Here is a 21447-nt window from a genome sequence, read left to right as displayed (position 1 = left end):
TACAATCGTTAAATTTAATCAAAAGTATTTATGTATTAGATCTGCAACTAAGTTCTCACTGTTTTTTTAATGAAAGTGTTTGTTTATTTTAAAAATAATAGTAAGAGATTGCTCATTCAAAGTATCGGCCATCGCTTGCCACATCTTTTGTCCATTTTTTGAATAAAGCTTCAATGCCGTCCCAAAATAACTGGCGGGATTACACGTTTTTACGTTTGTTTGCAGGAAAAAAGTAATCAGTAACATTGAAATTGCTAAAAAGTATACAAAAAACACGAACATTTATAATTTTTCACGCACAGGGGCCCTATTTTCCCATTTAAGGTTTGCATAAGCGTTAACCCACCACTGTATGTCTTCAGGTAGCAGCTAGAAGGTCTAATAAGCCCGAACTCTATGGATATTTAAGATGTTTTAATGTGTTGAAAGTGTTGAAACTGTTTCAAATTGGAGCTAAGTATTTTTTTTACCGGTGTAACGGAGATAAAATATTAAAAATCTCAAAGTTTAAATTTTACTCAATTTCATCACCAATCATCGTTAAAATTTGTCCTGTGTGAGTTAAACAGGATTAACATTGGATACTGCGCTGAATATATTCTAATCCGTTTCTTTCGCGAAGTAATACTATTACCACGCAATCTTTGACACGCTAATACTCATTTATCGACATTTCTTATCTCCTTCTTACAGTTTCATACCGCACCATCCAGAGCCAAGGCGATTAAAAAGCCGCCTGGCGATAAACTTTTCCACCACACCGAGCCCACGTTTCCCGGCAACAGCTGCTCAGGAACATAAAATCAGTTTAATATTTAATCGCATCAAATCCAATCACAACGGAATCGCTGAACTTCAGCATTTGTGCATTGACGTGGAAAAATCGTGCTTCGCCTGACTGGACCGGAGGGCAGTCCAGGTGATTTCTACGTCAACCAGTGGAAAACTATCGGAAGTATACCAAGTGTGTGAAAAAAAACAAGTGAACGGACATAGAGAAGGGTGACAAAGTTGTGTCTGGAAAACGTTTACCACGCTCGAGTTAGGACTGAAAAGCGAACCAACGGTACGGCGTGGACATCCGCTTCCGACAGCTGGTGAAGCTTGGTCTACCGGGTTTGCGTAGTTTCCCATCCACCCCTGTTCGAGGGAGTTCAAGTTCAACGAACCATGGAGGCTGTAGCGAAACCATCGTGCACCCGCTCGCAACAGGTGCTGTCCGGGCAGAGCCAGCAGCAGATTGCCATCGAAATCATCAGTGAACCGGTGCCCCAACAACAGCAACAGCAGCAGAACCAGCAGCCCCCACAACAGCTGCAACATCAGGAACTGCAAGCACACGCCCTTCTGCAGCAATGCCAGCAGCAGCAACAGCAGCAACAGCAGCAGCAGCAGTCAGCAGTTTCGCAGCAACCGAACGTCGACATCGTGCTGCGCGAGTCGACCCGGGGTAATTTGGTGAGCCGGAAAAAACCGTCCACCTCCGACGGCAAAAAGGGTTCCGGACACAAGAGCGGCAAGGACGAGCACAAGGGCGAAGGGAAGTCGGTGTACCGGAAGTTCTTCAAGCGCATCAAAACCATTCTCGATGGAGCGGATCCGGCAGCGAGCAGCAGTAAGTTGGCCCTCGATTTGCTGGTGCGATTGTTTTCACTCTTTTATATTTTTTTTTACCACTTCCACACCCCGTTCACTCGTGATCGTTAACTCTGCAAATGTCCACAATTTGGCATCTGGAAAATGTGCACTTCCGAAATGCAATCAGACATCGCTGGTAATTGCATTTGGTATGCAAAATACTAATCCCAACCGCATATCCAGACAACAGCCTTCCACCCTATTCGTCGAAGGAAAGGAAGGAGTTTTTGATTGGGTTTGCCATTTATGCATCCTTTACTGACATCCTGATGGTATCAGTTTGTGGTGACATAAGTTGCAAAATTCGCATGACAAGCATAGTAGTATCAGAAAAATTTTGAATTCAGCGAAATCTTAACAAAATCAAAAATATCTAGAACTTATGGGAAAATCGCAAAAGATGTTTGACATTACTGTTCCACTCTACATTTTTCCATCACGGATATCGTTTCGGTTGAAATTTTCTCAGCTTAAAATTCTCTACGTGAGACCATTTGTCAAATTTTAATAATCGATAAATTGCAACGTTTGCGCCCCGTTCGAACCGTTTTGCGTAATTCGATCGAGAGGGAATGTGATTGTAGAGATTTCCATCATCGGGTTGCAAATCGGTTGATAATTTATGCATAATTGAATGATTGATGCTTTGGTTTGATTGCTTCTGGTGAATTGTGGCCTGTAGCCAGCACGATAGGGTATAGTTGTGACAAATAAAAACACTAATATATCCCTTAAGAGTAGTTTAAAATTGATGATGGGTAGTAGTTTAAAATTGATAAGGGGGTGCCCATGGCGCAGCGGTAGCGCGAGGAAACACCACACCACAGGTGTGGGATCGAATCTCGAGTCTGGCACCCCCCGGTATTACGAACGGCTGACAACCGATCTATGATATACCGTCTTTCGGTCACACAAACTCTCTTCGGAGAGAGGCCTTGTCCCACAAGGGGATGTCGTGCCACATAAAAAAAAATTGATGATGAGTGATCAAATACTATCAGATTCACAGTTCTTTCAATGGATACTAGAATTCAGTTCAATGGATACTTTCGAATGGGATTGAACAACATTGTTTTTAAAATGATGATTTTTTTATGCTATTGTTGTTACTTTCGAACAAGATAAGGTTGATAAAGGTCTTATAAGAACTAAAAATGACATAAGACTCGCAAATAGTTTTATAAAACAAGTTTTCCATTTTTACTTCCTTTTTTCACATTTAAAAATTTACAAGAAAATTCAATGTAAACATTAAAACCTAATTAAATTTCTTATCTTTGCCCCAAACAATACGAGTTTGTTATGCAAGAAGACTACGAGAACGGGTAAAAACAGTCGAAAAACAAGGTTCGCATCAAATCCTTGCTTATTACGATTTGCATAATTCACGGTAAAAACACATTAAAAGGCAAAGGTTAAATTCTTAATTAAATGCCCTCTACTACCGTCGATTTGTGGAGAACATTTTCCATCAATCACTCGGACTTTCGTAATAAAATCGGCCACAATTGCAGGTCACGTTTTTCGCCGATGGAGGCGCCCAGTGTTTCAATCCGCCGCTCGGGGCAAAGTTGTTTTAACCTCTTCCTTCAACACTTATTGATTGCTTTCGCAAGGTGGTGTGTGTGTGTAAGGATGTTTTTTCTCACATTGATGCGTTGGAAGTGTAAAGCAAATCGATGCCTGGCACTGAAGCGAGCATCGCAATTTAACGTCCATCTAATGGGTAAACTTTCTTCGAGATTTTTATTTTTTCACTCTCATTTGAAAGTGCTACGTGATTCGACAGCTTACCACGACGTGTTCATTTCCTGCACCCGCCTATTCGTGTCGTATTCTTCACGTCTGCGTGCGAAGCGCGAACCGGTTGACACACTTCATTAGTACACCGGTACAAGCGGTGGCACTTGGAACGAGTGTGAAATCAAACATTGCCCGAAGTGTCAATCGAATGCGAGGAAGGCAGGAACAAATCGAAAAAATAAAGGAAAAATGGAATTGCAAATCGTACAATGTGTAGGTGAGTGGAATGGGTGACAAAGAATGGAATTCAGAGAGAGTTTTCCAACCGATCGGAAACCGTTTGTACGGTAATTGCTACGGTTGGTTGTCGGGTGAAATGTTGACAATGATAAATTCGAATGCGATTGAATGTGACTTATGAGGGCTGTAAAGTACGTTAAAGGCTTTTGTATGGGAACGGTATTTGCTTGATTACACTTTTTGTGTAATGAGCGTTTTTTGAAGAAGCGAAACGAATATGCTCAATTTAACAGACGGTATAGCCTATCAAAAGAAGGCTGCTTTGTTTAATTACGGATTGCTTGATAAATTCAACAATTTATAATAATTAGTCTTGAGTAAGTCTGCAGACATGTTTCAAGACTTAAAAATAGACATGTAAAAGGAGACTTTAAAATAGACTGAAATCAATAAAAACAAAAAAAAATCTTTATCGGCTTCGAAGTCTTCTTTTACATAGCCTCGCGAAGTAACACATCTTTTAACCTTTATGCATTGCACTTGTAACCTCGTTTCCTTGTGCGAGCGACCCAAAGGTCAATGCTAGTGAATCACCGTACCCGTGGCTGAGACTTGGCCACGCAAACCCGGCTGCTCAATAATTCAACAATCGAGGTGCCGCTTCAAAGGAGCACACCAAATTGTTGCCGAACTCCCACCGGGACGCAAGTAAATTTGTCTAACTATCTAATCCATTCCACGGCGAAAGATAAACAAACACTTCGCAGCCGGCCACGGGCACGCGGCCTAACGAAATGGGATATGCCGCCGCCCTTCCGCTTGGCGCTCGTGGCACATGTTTATACAAAACACCCACCGAAAACACCCCATATAAATAGCGGTACATAAACATGTTACTCCGTGGCAAAAAGTGTGTGGTCGTTTCGTCCGTGCGGCGGGTCCGGTGCTGGAATCGATGGGATATCTTAAAATACATATTTTCCTGCAAGCCTTCCCTCCATACCGCACCGCCACCCAGGCCGGGGATGTGATATTTTCGATTTGCCTGCTTTTTACCTACCCATTGCTACCTTTTTGCTTATCGTGGTTCTCGTTGAGGGTTGCGGTTCAACTTTGCGATCCGATCGTTTTATGTTATTCTGCTGCTTTCGGCGACAGCTCCTTCGTCGAAGTCGTCCTTCGTCGTTCCCATCAAGTGCCCGAATGTTTTGCTCTTGACGTCCCCGGGCCCTCAGTAGGGGCTGAGCGGGGGCTGACAAAACAGCTCAATAACAAAACGATTGATTAATGATGACATCCTCGCAGTTGACAACCAAACCTCGACAGCTAATGATTGAGAATCGAGTGGCACTCGACGGTGGTAGAGTGAGGAAGGAAATCCCTTTCATCAAACATATACATACCCTCGTTTGTGTTGAAAAGAGAAGAGAACGTTCTCGTTGGTTTCGGTGCGAAAGAGCGGTTTTTAGTCTTCCCCGCGAGATGGTAGATTTTTCAATGCCATTTTTTTAAAGGCATATTTCTAGGAAGAATAATTTCGGACAACGATATATGGGTCAGTCCGGAAAAATTAAACAGACTGTGGAGGGAAAAATGTTCCCCGCAATGTTTCTGCAGAAAACCGTATGATTTGAATGTTTTGGGAAATACGATACGTTGGCGGTTTTTGGACGCACCGCGTTACGGGATGATTTATACAGTGCTGGCTACTGAGTGGGTGACTTTCAAACGGAAAATCAAGCAAAAGTTCTGGGTATAAGTTAGCTCAATTTACGTCGTACGAGAACGTCTTCTTTGTGTAGACAAATCGTTTCCTATTTCCAAAATACTTCTTTTGATCTATCTTTAAAATTTCCTCATGGTAATATAAATCATGGATTTCGTATCAAAATAGGAGCATTTCGCAATTGGTGATCCATTTCACGATAAAAAATGAATGCAAAAAAACTAGCAAACATTTTTTTAAAAGTTCGTCTGCATCTGATGTGTTTTTGTGATGTTTGTAGATGCGATCACTAAAGATCTCACTTATGAACGTAGACTTTTTTTTTGAATAAAAATATAAAACTTAAAGATCGTACAAGACTACGATTTCGTAATGTGTCAATCCGTTACAGTTTTATTATCTCCAAATGAGAGGCAATTTGTGCTTCACTTATAATTATACTGCTAAGTTATTATTATATTATCTCCAAATGTTTTTTGAGATTTGAACCTAACTCATAACTATTCTACTGTAGCATGATTCTTATTTATTTGAGATAACTTTTAAATAATTTCGAATTTGCTTTTCAAATTTGACAAAAAATAATTTATTCCAATTTATTGTCACACTAAGTAATATAATTTTGTCAATATTATAATAGTTTATTACTTATACATAATTGAAAAACTACAAAGTGCTATTAACGACACAGCAATTGTCGCTTTTGCATCTATTTTTGTTAAAAGTTTGCCGTTTGTATAAAATGTTTTGTATTTAGAGCATGAAAAATGGAAACTTATCAATTAGTTTTAAACCATTAAAATTATTCATAATTAGCCCAAGGTGAAACCAGTTCATATAATTGACAAACATCATATAAATTTCAAATCGTAGCGGCGATAGTTGGTTTATTTTTGGAAAAAGAACTCTTTCGTTTCAAACCGTAGGTCCAAGGGCGACAAAACATACATATTTATGCTCGAAAATAATAATAGAAATAAAAATGTTATAAATAAAATAGTATACACCACCACCAATCGGGGAGTAGGAATTTAGTATCAGAGAAACTAATACTCATTCTAGAATATGCTGTTTACCAAGAATGAACATTATTATCTATTTGTAACTTGGGTCAAACATCTATATCGCTGTGAATAATAATCGTTGATTTGTAATAACGTCAACATGCGGTCGGATGTGTTTTTCGGATTAGATGCGACATAAGCCAAATGGCAGCGGCCCAAACGTTTAACCCTTCTACTACGTTACAAGCAAGCACGCTTTAAGCAAGCAAGTTGGCTTGTTTGTTCGTGAAGCGTGCGTCGCATGAACGCCACCACCTCCGACCACTAGCAGTGCCATCAACCACGTACTCACTCCCCGATGATGACGGCGCCGTTTCCGCATGTTCGCGCAGGTATTTAAATATAGCGCACACGAGCAAGGAAGCGAACCGGCCAGGGGTCTGCCGAAATGGCGCAAACGGTGAACTTGTCAAGCGCCCGACCGACCCGGGGCTCGGGTGGGAGAGGTGTACCGGGGACGGGGGTGGCCGGTAGCGATCCGGCCGGTCGGTCGGTGGTTGGCCCGGCGCCAGCGATCGATCGCCGACAAAGCGCCCGGCACAGTCGAAACGAGCCAGCGGACGCTCACGGTCCAATGTGTGGACGTGGTCGACCCGGTGCGACCGTGTGGGACTGGTGCTCTCGAGCGATCGCGCGACTACGCGTCCGACCGACCGCCGGCGACCGCCGGCCGGAGCTGCAGGTAGAGGCGGAGGCCACCACCAACACCACCAACACCACCAGCACCAGCGTCAGCAATGGGACGAGACCGCGCCGGGACGCGATCGCACTCGAGCTGCTGTCCGGCTCGAAAGGTAACGACGCCACGCATACGGGCGCACGGGCGCACCTTCGCTTTTGGAGCATCCGCACCCACACCCCTGCACACACACACACACACACACACACTCTGGCATGGACACAAACGGCGGAGGATCGCCAATCCGTTACCGGTTCGATCGGGTGACGTTTAGTCGTCAGTCAGTCATTGCCGAACGCGGTCGCGATTCCGTACGCGAGGAATTTTCCAGCCCCGGAACACTCGATCATTTTACTATTTCCCGTGCCTTCGCTGTATTTGTGCGTGTGCGTGTGCTTGCGTGCTCGTGTGGAAATGATGTAAATGGTTTACGTTTTAAGTTATTCCCGGAATTAATCAACTCCGCCCATCGCTCACTCCGAACCCGTCTCGATTTCCCCCGGTTTTTGGCGCCCGAAGTGATCTGTTTAATGTTTGCGAGATAAAACTCCTGCCAGTCAGCTGTCCACACCCCACCCCACTACCTACTTCCCTCTCTCCAACCTCCCGTTGGGAAGAGATTTGTTTCGTAAATATTGTGTCTTGACGTGCCGACGTCGGGGTACGGGTGATTTTTCTTTTTGGCTTCGGAAAATTGCGCGTCCGGCTCGCAAGTTGAGCGTCCCGTACGAACACGCCGGACCTTTCGGGCCGGTTGGGGGTGATAATTTACAACTTCAACGCAGGCGGTTCAGTTATGCAACCGTGAATGCAAGGTGAGATCAGGAACACCCCAACCTCAGGCGATTGCGAGTTTCCTCCGCTCCGAAGGGGACAAACACGCATCGGAAGTGTGTGTTGAGTGTGCGAGAATGTTGAAGAGAGGCCACTAAGCGTGCATGATGCAACCCGGAGTGCGCAGAAGTAGTGTGTAGTGAAGATGTTGTAGACGATCGTGCATCTTTCATCCCTCATCACGTGTGCGGCAATTTAGATTAGTACTTTTGTGGCGCATGCTGTTGTGGACAGGCGCTAATCGTAGCTCATCCTCATCCACCATCTTCATTCTACATACCGTGGCTCATCCTGCGAACGCCTTTGGCTTGGAAAAAAACTCTGCATCATCTGCGTGGTGGAGGCGCCTGGTAGTTGAGAAGAACAATTTTTGAGAAAACAGCAGAAGGCAGGTGACATTTGTAGAGAATTTAGTACCTTTTTTGGCCGTGAAGTATTAGAAAACAATGGGAATCTTAAACATTCGGCAATTTTATGGTAAGTGTAACAGTGTAAAGGTTTAAGTGTAAAGATTTCGTCGGCCATCGTGCGAGGGACGCATAGCAGAAATGTATATTTTTCTTGGTATTTAAAGTTTTCTCTACCGAACAAAAGTGCTACATAATTAATGTAAAAAATCGATGGAGTTTTGTTTTTTTTATGGGAGTTAAGAAGTGTGTTTTTACGATATTTTATTCTTTCTTTAAACTCTCCCAAGGAACTTTAGTAACGTTGAAAATACGAATGGAACAATATTTACAGCAATAATCCTCGGCCATTACGCGTCGAGCCAAAATTTCAATCCATTAACTCGCATTCGCTAATGAGAGCATTACCGCTCTATTTCGTGGAACAGTTTTGTTCCGCTTCGAAAGGTGGAACCGTCTGGAATCGGCATCCTTCCGGCAAAAAACTCAATTCTCTCGAGAACCTTCACCACTTTTCGTTAGTGTTTGCATACATTTTTCAGCTCGCTCAAGTATTTACTTACAGTTTTCGTTCCCTCGACGGGGGGTATTTTTTATGTCTTTCACCCATACATTCCCTTTCCTTCTCGCTCTCTCTCTTAACTTTTTGATTGTTTTCCTTCTTTCATTCTTTCGCCCACCTAGAACCGGAAGCGGAGGACCTGCCCGTTCCGGCCCGCTACTACCCGGACTCGCTCGTGGAACTGACGCGGACGGCGCGCTTCACCGAGGAGGAGATCAAGCGAATATATCGCGGCTTCAAGGCCGAATGTCCGACCGGCATCGTGAAGGAGGAGACGTTCAAGGGCATCTACTCACAGTTCTTCCCGCTCGGTGGTAAGGATAGCAAGTAAACAGGGCCATCCGTAGATGCTGCCTCCGTTCCGTCTGGTTCCGTTCTGTCCCCATTTTCTCCCCGTGTATTGCGTCCGAGCGGAAGTGAAAAGACTCTCCGGAGAGTTTTGTTGAGCGGACGTTTAGTTCTGTCTTGTTTAGTCGTGCCTATACGTGGTGATGAAGTTTTAGAGGCCACACTCCCTCAGATGGGGCTGCATCATTTATGGATGACCCGGACGGTTTCGTTTGTTGTTTCACTGTCGTTTTCCAAACTGCATGTTTTCTTCTCTTTTTCGATGATTGCGCTTCCGTTATGAGTCTGTCGCTTTGCTGATTGGGCAAACGTTACCACATAACCGCAAAATAATCGTTCCACTAATGCTGGTGCTTACGCTTGCCTCTTACACTTGCTGTTTTGCGGTCCCGATTCCGTTTTCGTATGACCACAGTTTAATCTATTGCACAATTTAGATAAATAATTACTTTCACTTTGCCTGAGCGGATGAAGATGTTTGTTCAAATCTTTCAACCACACCGCACACGAGCACAAACCAAATCATCATGGTGTGTTTTATGTGTAGTTTGATGTGGTTATGATATTCGCTTTAGCGGAGAACCTCACAAAAAAAAAGAAAAACTCCTAAAGCATGGCGTGAAACAAGATTCCGGAATCTGTTTATCCACGATACCGATTGGGAGAAGCAACCACAAAAGCGTAAAGAATTAATCACGTGGAAAGAATAATATCGACCCGAAAAATGTGGCCGCCGTGCTTCCGTTCTTCCCGGAGTCGTTGCGGTGTATCGTTAAAAATGGGAAATGGCACGACGGAACGGGAAACGTAGCCAAATAATCGACTGCGGTCAGCGGGAGGGGCAGGACCTAGCAAACGACAAGCAACTTTCAACAACATTTCTGTCGGACAAAGACAACGTTTGTTTATTTTGGGGCCGGCTGCTGGCCAGTCACAGGAGTGGGAGAGAAAAGTCATCCGGATTTCCTTCCACCAGCGTAATCACTTTTCTTTCGGCCGAAGAAAAGAGTAGGTGCCGGCAGTGGAGGAAACACAACACCAGCGGACCTTACACTTCTCTGCACTATATACACTTTTTCGTGTACACTCGCTCGTTCGGAGTTGGTGTAATTTCGTGTAGGTTTCTTTCATCCGTACCTTCGCTTTTGCTATCGGCGTGTGGAGCAGCTTGAGCAGTTTGCTTTGAAAACTGTTACTGTTTATTTTACCCACTAGGAAACAACAGACACTGGCGGCTGTTGAACTAATTAGTGCGCGACCGTAAGAAAGCAGGTCGGGGTGCGCCGGAAAGGATGGTTTCTTACGGTTTCTTGCTGTTGGACACCGGCGAGAGTGAAACTTCTTTTTGTCTGGAGAAAACAGTTTCCGGCGATATTGCAGTACGAACGTTTTTCGCTTCCAACGATCGGAGATCGAGTGCGATTGTTCGGGTCGATAATGTGAAATTTTGGCCTAATTTTCGACACAATCTAGACCGTTCGATTGATGCTTTGAAAGGGATTTTATGTGGCCTTGGGTAGTTGTGGGAAATTGCTTTTGATCCTATCAATTTCAGCTTTCACCAGACTCTGTTTGGTTTTTTGTTTTATTTTACCAACGAAAGTTAATGTATTTTACGGTTTTGGCGAAGATAAAAATATATTCGAAGGTGGTCTACCTTTGAGATGCAATTTTTAGAAGTTTCTCCCTTTGATCAGGCTTTAAAAGTTTTAATTTTTCGTTCACTGAATGTAAAAATAACGAATAATCAAGTTCCATTCATGTTATGTAATGAGATGTTGAAGGACACCAGAAAATACTACACATACAAGCACAAACACCCATGTATATCGTTGTAAAGTAAATCCCCCCAAAAAGAAAAGAAAGCGAGCAAACGGAAACTTTTTCCCTCGCTCCAGGGGGCCTGTGGTGTTGTGGGGGGGCGGTAACAAAACTTTGACTCGAACTTTGCGATGCTGGCATTGTCGAGGATAATGATACATGTTCGGCCACACATACAAGCGAGAGAAAACATCAAATTATCTTCCGAAAAGCGTCAGGGTCAAACGTTACTTGTGGAAAAGAATTCGGTTTGTCCGACGTTGTTTTTTTTTCGTTTCGGTTTCCCACCTAAAACAAGCCTGGTGGAAAAGTTTGTTGGCTAACAAACCTGAGGAAAAGTGTTCCGTTAAACTTCCAGCTAGTTCAATAATAACACTCGCACCGAATTAGATTAGTTACATGTTAATATACGTTACAGAAGAATTGACTGGCAGTGTCGAGGGCGAAAAAGAAGAATCCCGTATAACTTGATAAGATATCGCTATACAAATTGCTTCACGTTAGCCGGAAAAAAACTGTGGATAAACGAATGGAGGGAAAAAGTTTGCCAAAGAATTGATAGCTTGAATAATGCGCTCAATTATGAGACTCGTGGCAAGTGAAAGTTTGCCATCGGTGAAAGGTGATCATTATCCTTGCTTCCCACATCGTCGCCTCGAATGCTCGATTGGCTTCATTCACAATGGGAAAAGTTGAAAAATCACCCTGCCCGCTAAGGGGCGCATTTTCCGCGCATACTCGTTTTCCCCACACGACAACACACCATAATGGCAACAATTGTGGCGACAGCGAAAGCGGTCGGTAACGACCGAAAGCGATAAGCCGTAAACGGTGGCGATCAGCGATTATTGGACGAAATGTTCCTTCAATGGTGGTGACGGTTTTTCTCCCATCCAGCGGGAGAAGCGGTACCGCGCACAAACAAACGCCATCGGTGACAATCGGCCAGCGGAATTATGTCATGGCACCCGATAAGCATCGGGCATAGCGTGTGTTGATGTGGTGTGTTGGTTTCGCAAACATCGCAACACCAGCGTTAAACAATACGTATGTTTCATACGATTTCTTGCTACTGTGTAAAACTGAGAGAAGATTAGGAAAAAGCAAATCTCGCCTGTTGGTGAACTATATAAACCTACCTGGCTTACCTGTTTGATATTGTTTTATAGTTGTTTTACTACCGCGAATGTGCTTAATACTTTTACAACCAGCAATAAAATGTCATTACATTTCACAAGTCAACAGGTACTTTTAATAGCGCTAAATGGAGAGTTCGGACATAACTTTTTTAACAGACCTTCGTAGTTTCATTTTTGACTAGTATCTCTCAATTTCATTCGGTGTTTCTTATATTTTTTGGCTTCAATAGGGAGCTCAATTAAGAATGCAAACTATACAAATATTTTCGTGTACGCTGTGGCGGTGAAAAATATATGTCTCCCGAAATGCGTTCCAAAACCCGGCTTCCTTTCCTTGTTTTCCACCACCGGACAAATAAACAAGTCATTGAAACATTCACCGGATGAAAAACACGTGAAAACAAAAAACTGCATTCAACCCACCATGAAAGACACGGCACGCCACGGCATGGCACACGGTGGGGGCCGTGAAAAGTGAATGTGTGTAAACCCATCGCAACCATCCGTCTTCCAATTTACGGCCCGGCGATGTCGGCCGGCTCGAGTAAACTCGGAAAACCTCACCAGTTATCATAAATATTCATTCGCACGTCGATAGATCTTCAGGACGGACGGGCGTGTGAAGATGTGGTGGGAAGTAAGGGGAGCCAGAGATGAGGGCGAGGGAGATATATAGAATTGAAATGCCGACTGCTTCTGCTGACGGACTGCGGACTCCGGCTGTGGATATATTTACATAAACTTTGCCTCGCGTCTGTGGCGTTAAAATCAATAACGTTACGGAACCTCCAGTTTGGGAAAATCGAATAAACCCAGGGAGGAATATTCGGGACGGAATGGGATAGGGGGTAAAGCTTCCAGCTTCACTGACTCGGTGAATGAGTTTTTCTCTCCTGCTTGGGTGTGTGAGTAAATCTTCAGTCCTGCTGGTTTCATCGTATTTCGGCTCGCCTCGAACAAGAACGAAGAGGGAAAAAGTGAAAGCTTTCGTTTTGCCGATTTTCAACTGATTCGATGTAACAGCCAAGGCTAAAAACGATCTCGTACCGTAAAAACCTCGGTGCTTGTGTTGCTTTTATTTTTTTTGACATGCCACGCTCCGTTAAAACAACTCGTTTTTAGGAATGAAATTTCAACTTGCTTGCTACTCTATTACAATCCGTTTCCGTTTCCGTTCCCGCAGCATGGTAAAGTTTTTCCGAAGCCCTCCCTTTCGGTGGCGAGCTCCGGTTTGGTTCGGATGGGTGAAGTGCTTTCCACTTTTGTACAAAGTAAAACGATACTGTCAGTTTACATGTTTGGGTTCAGCTTCCTTTTTTCCTCTGTCCGTCGATCGTGGGAAAATTTTCACAACCAACAACAGCAATTTTTACAGCTTCCTCTGACATAGCAGTTTCGGGGCCACTGTGTAGACGGAATGAATTATACTTCTCGTGTTGCGACTTCTAGTTAAAAATAAAGGCACGATCGTTTTTATATCCAGTTTTCGGAAGCGACTCAAGAGAACTCTGATTTGTGTTGCAACTGGTTGTATGATGTATTTTTTTTGCAAAAACTGTGAATAGAGATGCACGGTACGCTGAATTTGAAGTACTGGAAACTAACATTTCTACGGATAGAGCAGTTTAAAGTTTTCAGTATTGACGATTAAACCTTTTCAAATATGAAATTTGATATTTTAGGCAGTTGGGAAGAACACTTGAAGGATCCTTCCTTCTTTGATAACAAACATTCCGAGATGAACAACTGCTTCAATGATACATTTTCCTCTTCTATATTTTTACCCTTTTACGTAATGTTTTTTGTTTTCGTTTGGCTAACTTCTCACTTGCATTTGCTTATGAATATCATTATGAACACTGTAACGAACAAAAACAGATAGGATGTTTTGCATGCCACTTAATCCCATCAAAAGACTGCTGATGAGATTGAGTCTTTTGTGTTTGAACCGTGCTGGCTATTATGGTTCTAGTTTATTTTGCGCTAAAATTCACAGCAAAAATAGTTTGTCATGCTGTGTTAGAGTTTTCTCTATTTTTATACCAACTCTTGATGAGGCGTGTAGATCAAAGAGGAGAAACACCATTTACTATCATCAAACGTGTTTCACCCCAGGAAAATGCATTAACAGAAACCGAATGAAAAAGTAACTGAATTAAGCCAAATTCGATAAATATTCATAAGTGCCCAGACATTCGACGACATGGAATGAATTGCTTATAGATTTTTCTTTTTATCTTTTATCTTTCTCATTTTCATTCGCATGGAAATGGTTCGACCTGTGAAAATGCACGCTTGGGGTGAAAAAGCAAGCACCACCAGTTTCGAAGTGTCCGGTATCCTCGGTAGTGGTTTGAAGATGTTTTTTTGGTGCTCGAGTCAATGCCTTGGGCTCGGTCCGAAAACGGGAACCCAATCTGACGGATGGCAGCAAAATTAATGACCACCGACATTCGTCACCGTGCTATCATGTCCGAACTGTTCGCGCTGTCTGCTGCTGGCGACAAAACGATCGCTTCCTAGCCAGCAACCCAGCAAAAAGCCTAGTTTGGTCCCTTTGGGCGTCCGATGTCTGGCCAGCGGAGGGGACTATAATTATGTAAATTATGATTATTCAAAACCACACCAACCGGCGGTTGACGCACAATTCAAACGAGCGTGGCGATAAGTCCATCATGGGGATCGCGCTGGTCCCGTCGGCCCCTTGTTGATGGGACCGATTCCTTCGTCACTTGGCAAAACATCTGTTCGTCTTGTCCGCGGCTCGTTTAGCGGACACCGTTTTGCGGGTTCGTAATGGGTCGGGAATTTTGCATTTTAGATTTATTCGATGTGCAACACGTTATTGTTTTGGGAATCTGCGGTTCTAATTAATGCCTGGCCAGTTCGGTGGTGGTGGTGGTGCTGATGGTGGTTTTGCAGAGGAAACCCACTGCCAGCCGTTTGCGAGCAAGCAACACGTTCGTTTGCTTCCTTTTTCACGAGCTGATGATTTAATGGACCGCTTTGGAGTTTTTGGATGAGATTCGTGGCAGTGTATGCTAATGTCCGGTTGGATTTACGACGTTTTAAATCAATCATAACGTTGCATACGTTTCTCGGTATGATAATTTAATTACTTCAGCGATTAGTTCATCGATGTATAATGTAGTATAGAACTGATTTATATTATCCTTGTTTTTGTTTCCAAATAGATTTAAATGTGTTGTTTTATTTAATGTGAAAAAATGTAATGGTATTTATTTAACGTTGCTTTAACGTTGATCGTAAAAAGCCTGTTCGTCTTCCGAAATCTTCCTGGCTTTGCGAAAAGCACTCCCGTAAGCGGTACGTCAAAATCAAAATAGAATGCGAAAACAACTTCCCGTTCGCGCTTCGCGGAGGGCACACCTTTGTACAGGCTGTTATTTTTGTGTGTTTTGTTGCATGAGCGTTTGTGTTTTCGCTTGACTGCAGCTTAGAGTGTAATGTTGTAGTCAGTTAGTAGACACTCCTTCCGCAGCAGACGGTGGCGAATGAAACATGCTTTCGGGCAATTTTCGCACGAAACGCAACACAAACACTCATCCGAACACCGTCGGTTAACACGCTCGCCCGCGCTACGGATGATTCAATGCCGTTTTCTTTCAAGGACGACCAAGCCACGGGAAAACTCCTCTTGGAACGGAAAGGATGAAACAAGCCACGAACGGTTCGATGCCGGCGAATATTTGGTTGCCGGTAACACGAAATTTCACTCAATAATTCCGCCCGACTCGTGGAGTCGCTTCGAGGCGCTAAAATTGAGTTTGGCACGGAAAGGAGTCTTATACGCACCCGTAAGGCGTCCGACGGGTTTTTGATGGAGTTCAAACACCTGCCCTCGACATGGAACGAATTTCCAATGCCCGAAGGTGTTCGGTCACCGAGCTGGTGAATGATACTCAGCCACGCAATGTCCTTCGAGCGTTCGGATGAGGTTGTCCACTCGAAGCCGTTTTTCTCCGAGATCCGAGACACGGATTGAAGCGTTCATCGGCTACCGGGCCTTTTTTTTCAGAGACAAATTTCCATAAATTTTATCCCCTTCTTACTGGCCCGGGAACTGGCAAAGCTTTGGCTGAAGGTATATTATTATTTTTTTGTGTGTCGCTTTTTGATACACTTCACCACATAAAGGAGTCGCGAAAAGGAAACCATCCCGGAAAAGGTCGACGTTCCCCTGCAAGATCGAGACGCCCTCGGTGAACCTTTCGATCGTAAAATCAAAGCTCGACCAACCGTTTACCCGGTGAGCGACCCGAAGCTGCCGCTTGGAATGCGTTTCCTTATCGGAACACGCAACCCGGGGTCGTGTGCGTGTCGTAAAAGGTAAATCATTTCGTCGCGGAGATTTGGCAACGAAGGAAAGGAAAGCAAGGTGATTTGGTTTTTCGATTTCCTTCCTGGGCGCTTATTTATTCGACTCAGACTCTGGGACCTTCCACTGAGCCCAAACACTGTGTCTGGTGAAATAATCAATTGGCTTAGGATGGTTGGAAATATTATTCGAAAAAAATACCATACGTTTCGCGGACACGTTTTTACCGCACAGAAATTTTCTCAAATAATAAAATAGTATAGGAAATCTCCTCTTACAAAAAAACATAATGGAAGATGTGTGTGTGTGTTACATCAATTCATTTAGCAACGTATATAAGTCTAATTTATCAACCATTCTAGGTAATTGCCATTCTAAGTAAGAGCGCGAGGTTAAGCAAATCGCAGATCAGTTGAACAAAGAATAATAAAGCATTTACACGAAGAGCGCACAAATCGCAACCAGATGAAAACGTTTATTTTTATCACCGGAAAAATAGCTCCGAATATGTTTCCCGCGACGTCTTTTTTTCCAGTTTCCCCACCGACGTACTCTCGATCTGTGGTTTGTCGGGTTTTCCGGTGACCGCGGGTGTAACTGATTCCACTGAGGAACATTTACGCCATCAATTCCGGCACTCGAGCATAAATCTCGGGACCACGGACACAATAAGGCAGACAAACCGGTCGTGGGGTCGTGGGGAAGGATAGGTCGGAAAAATCGACGCTAATCTTGGCGCATAAATTAAACACAAGCCCCTTGGCAGGCCCCTTTCATTTCCGCCCGTCCCGTACCTTTCTCGTTGGCCTCGAGAGTGTGCTCAACTAATGGGCCGAGTGTGGAATTTCCATTCCGTTCTATTCCGTTTAGTACGGGCTACGAAATGGGAGGATTAACTGAGGTGTACTCTTGCCTTTTTTGTTCAGCCTCGGCTGGCTGTTTTGTGCAGCCGCCGTTTGTCGAGATGAGCCGGGTTTGTTTGCATTGTGGCGGTGTGGCCTCGGGAGCCGAGTTGGCATTAGAGCATGATGTCAATTCTGCGGACGCGCGCTCCAAACCCACGGCATCGTTGCTACTGCGTAAATCTTCAGTCACATCTATCTCCTGGCATACCGGGTCTCGATGGAAAGGCACATTTATCCGGTGGAAAACCGCAGCCCAAACTCCTCGCCCAAACACGGTCTATGAATTTACGAAGCTTGAATTGATACATTCGCATGGAAATGAGCTGCGGTAAAAGCTTATGCATAGAACGAGGATGATGGAGGCGCCTGGTTGCTGGTAAAATTGCATCGAGAGAGAGGGAGAGCAATAGACAGACCGCACAGAATTCAAGCTTGGGAGAGTGAAAATATTATTTAAACACTTTAACCTCTTCCAACTAATTAACATAAGCTCAAGCGTTTTTTTTTCTCAACCCTCGCACACTCTCGCCATAGTTTCCGGATGGAATGGAAGTTCCTCACAACGCAACCCAAAAGTTCTATCGCCAACTAGGCACCACCATATGTCATTAAGCGGCAGCGAATGAGTCATTATCATTAGCATCTCGAACGTTGAAACGACCCAACCGAACGGGGCCGTTGGGAAAATCGGGGGTACAAATTACTTCATTTAAATTTCCAAATTTTATACGGGCTTTCGGGTGGCCGTCGTCATACGCCCGTTACGTGGGATCAACGTTCAGTTGTGCCAGGAGACCGTTTAGAAAAGTGTTCCAGTGCGTAGTGAAAAGTTCTTTTGCTCAGTTGAAACAAGCCTTACTTAAGATTGAAGAAAATACAGATGAGCAGAGGGGAAAATCGGGAAATATTTTTGTTTTGTTTGGCAGCTTTCTAGCAAAATTGTGTAAAAAATTTGGCTTAGTGTATCATTCATTGGCACTCATACTAGCAGTTGCACTTAAGTGTAAAAATAATAAATAAACTATTTTACTGAAATCAAATGAGGTGCTTAGAATGAAATAACTGGTTCTGAATACGAACCACATTTGGTGGAATGTGGAAAGTAACAACAATTTTCATTAGTATTGGAACATTTTCGTACCACCTTAAAAAACAGATGTAGACTGACCAGAAAATAAAGGAATTTGAAGCCATGATAGAGCCAATTTTAATTAAATGAGCTCACTAAGAATAAACTAAACTACCTTTTTGTTTTACTTTTTACAACTGCTGATCAAATTGTATTCAAATGTTAAAAACATAAAATTGATGCATTAGATGCTTATTTTGCATACAACAGGTGCTATTAATCGTTAAGGTGCTATAATTACAATGTTTCGACACATTTTGATTTCAAGGCTATTAAGTTGCATTTAGGAAAATTTAAAGTAGGTTGTAATATATAAGAATTTATTATTCACCGAGGAAACATGCCATCCTGTGTCCCAATTTACTGACTGACATTTTTGCTTGCAGTGGACATCCTCTTCTGGGTAGGAAGTTAAATATTTTAACATGGAATTGCTCTGTTGAAGAATAATCCATATTTTCAAAAAATTTACCTTAACAAAGCATAGTAAAACACGTCATTTAAACATTTGAAATTTCGGCATGACTAACATTTTTAAAGCGAGAAACGTTTTTAAATCTACACCATTATCACCATCGCCTCGTATTTCGTTTCCTTCAACGCAACGCTCTGCATGCCAATGGTTGGACATGGCTTTTAGTAGTATTGGTTTGCCATTTCTTTCTCCATCCATCCATCCATCCTTACGATCGATTATAGCTAACAGTTTGGCTACGTGTTTTTCTCTTCCGGTTTATTTCTTTTCCGCGTGATCCCGCCCATCGGTTGGTCGCCGACGAGCCACGGACTCTAACGGACGTACGACATAAATAACCGGTCCCATCCATCCACCCATCCTCTCCATCGGCAGCAAGCAGTGGCCAGTACGCACACTACGTCTTCAATTCCATCGATCTGGACCGGAATGGGTCATTAAGCTTTGAGGTAATGTATCCTACTGTGTGTGTGCATCGGTGTTTATCCGGTGTGGGCTTCACTATCCGCACTACATCTCAATTCATGCTTGTTTCCTCTCGCTCGCTCGCTCTCTCTTTCTCTGTGGCCTCAACAATAGGAGTTTGTCGCCAACCTATCGATCCTGTTGCGAGGCACCGTGGACGAGAAGCTGCAGTGGACCTTCTCGCTGTACGACATTAACGGCGACGGTTGCATCACCAAGGAGGAGATGAAGGAAATCGTCACTGCGATCTACGAGCTGATGGGCAAGGTGCCGGAAGGCTGCGAGGAGGAACAGGCCATCAAGGAGAAGGTCGAACGGCTATTTGAGGTTGGCATCCCGGTACCCCGGTGAAGAAGGTGGTATGAATTTCAATTTGCTTCTCACACCCGACGCTTTTCTTTATCGTTTCATCTCGCCGGAGTGCAGAAAATGGATCGCAACTGTGACGGAATGATTACGCTGGACGAGTTTATCGAATGCTGCACGAAGGACGAGAGCATCCGCCGATCGATCGCCGTTTTCGACACCATCTTCTAAGAAAGCCGCGACTGATGGCGACCTTCCTGACAGTTCCCGAGAAGAAAGAAGAGTTCACGTGAAAAGGGGCGATCGACGATGACGAAGCCACGCGGCGAGCATGTGACACTCACGTGATGGCATTTTTCGCCCCATCGTGGTAGTTTCCTGTACACTTTTCCGGTCGCTCTTCTAGACAAGACCCTCGCCGGATGCTTTGAATGTTGCTCAGGCGGAGATCCACAACGAATCTTTCTTAGCGTTCAAAAGAAAACAAGCACAAACAAACAAAAAACTCTTTTAAACTAAACTTTCTTGTAAGACCTTTTTCTAGAACGGTTACGGTAGGATTTCTCCCGCCATAGAAAAATCATCCTAATACTTACTTGTTTGATGTCCGGGGGGTTCAACCCTTTGGACCAACAATGGAGGCGGGTACAACATAGTAAAAAAAGGAAATCGAAGAAGAATTTGATTCCACCCGACAGCGCTCGATAATCTCTGGCTCGAGGAATGGTTGTGCGTCCTTTCCCGTTGGACCATCAAAGAGGATAGCAAGAGCCCGTTACACAAGGCAAATGTTAAAACTTTCCATATTCTATCTCGTTGCCACTTATCTGTTAACTTTAAGCAAATCCAAATAATTCCGCTTCTCAATTTTTTGTCCAATAAAGTAAAAATAAAAATCGGCATTTCCAAGTAACAAAAAGCCAGACAAATCTAACACTCATACATCGCTGGAAGCTCTTAAGAAAGTTTCCCCTGGGATCGGCGAAGCGATCAGTCAAATAATGGTGGATGTAATTTAGGAGCAACACCCCATTTTTATTAAAACGTGATATTGTTGTTGTAACACTTAAAACATTTATAATACTACCTGTTCGATACTAGCAGAAGAAGGGCAGGGAAGCAAAAAGGAAAAGCCGGAAAAAGCTTAACGAAAAGATTGGAGAAATTTGCAATACTCTGATTAGTGACTGCTTTCCCCCAAAGGAACGAGAGAGCAAAGGCAATGTTCTGTTGTGTGAGACTTGAGGAAAAGAGAAAATAATACTACGTATTGCACCTGCTTTAAAAGAAAAACCTTCTGCTCAACTAACAATTCTTTACTTGGATAACTTACTCCCGTTAATGTGTAGACGAGCGGTATCATGTAAGTCGAGGAGAACTAAACAGAAACTCTAGAACACATTCTTACATCAATGTTCCACTCTTTCTAGTGTTTGTGTGTTGTAGAGAGAAGAGAAAAAAAAATCCTGACCAATCCTGCGACAACCATCGCAATTTAAAATAGTACCTTGGCTCTCCTGTTTCCTTACACATTTACGACCATTGTTGTTCCATATCTAACTCTTCCATGTTACTGTAACTTTAAAGGAATACGTGCAGCCAAACTTGTAGGCACGCAAACAAACAA

The 21447-nt window shown here is 43.5% G+C and overlaps 1 protein-coding gene across 1 annotated transcript; it reads left to right on the top strand.

The window, feature by feature from the left end:
* The first annotated feature begins 1170 nt into the window (after positions 1–1170).
* LOC131281948 (Kv channel-interacting protein 4-like) lies at positions 1171–20051 on the top strand. The gene is made up of 5 exons (XM_058311324.1): positions 1171–1615; positions 9016–9207; positions 19425–19498; positions 19629–19841; positions 19941–20051. The coding sequence occupies exons 1-5, from the start codon at positions 1171–1173 to the stop codon at positions 20049–20051; spliced, it is 1035 nt and encodes a 344-aa protein (XP_058167307.1).
* The last annotated feature ends 1396 nt before the right edge of the window (positions 20052–21447 follow it).

This window comes from Anopheles ziemanni, chromosome 2 (genome assembly GCF_943734765.1).
Source record: "Anopheles ziemanni chromosome 2, idAnoZiCoDA_A2_x.2, whole genome shotgun sequence".
In the NCBI taxonomy this organism is placed as follows: domain Eukaryota; kingdom Metazoa; phylum Arthropoda; class Insecta; order Diptera; family Culicidae; genus Anopheles; species Anopheles ziemanni.
The sequence above is the reverse complement of the archived record's forward strand: the minus strand, read 5'-3'. Positions and strand labels throughout refer to the sequence as shown.

Coding starts and splice junctions, on each gene's coding strand:
- LOC131281948 (XM_058311324.1), top strand. CDS start 1,171: ATGGAGGCTGTAGCGAAACCATCGTGCACCCGCTCGCAACAGGTGCTG. Junction 1,616..9,015: donor GGATCCGGCAGCGAGCAGCA/GTAAGTTGGCCC, acceptor TCGCCCACCTAG/AACCGGAAGCGGAGGACCTG. Junction 9,208..19,424: donor ACAGTTCTTCCCGCTCGGTG/GTAAGGATAGCA, acceptor CTCCATCGGCAG/CAAGCAGTGGCCAGTACGCA.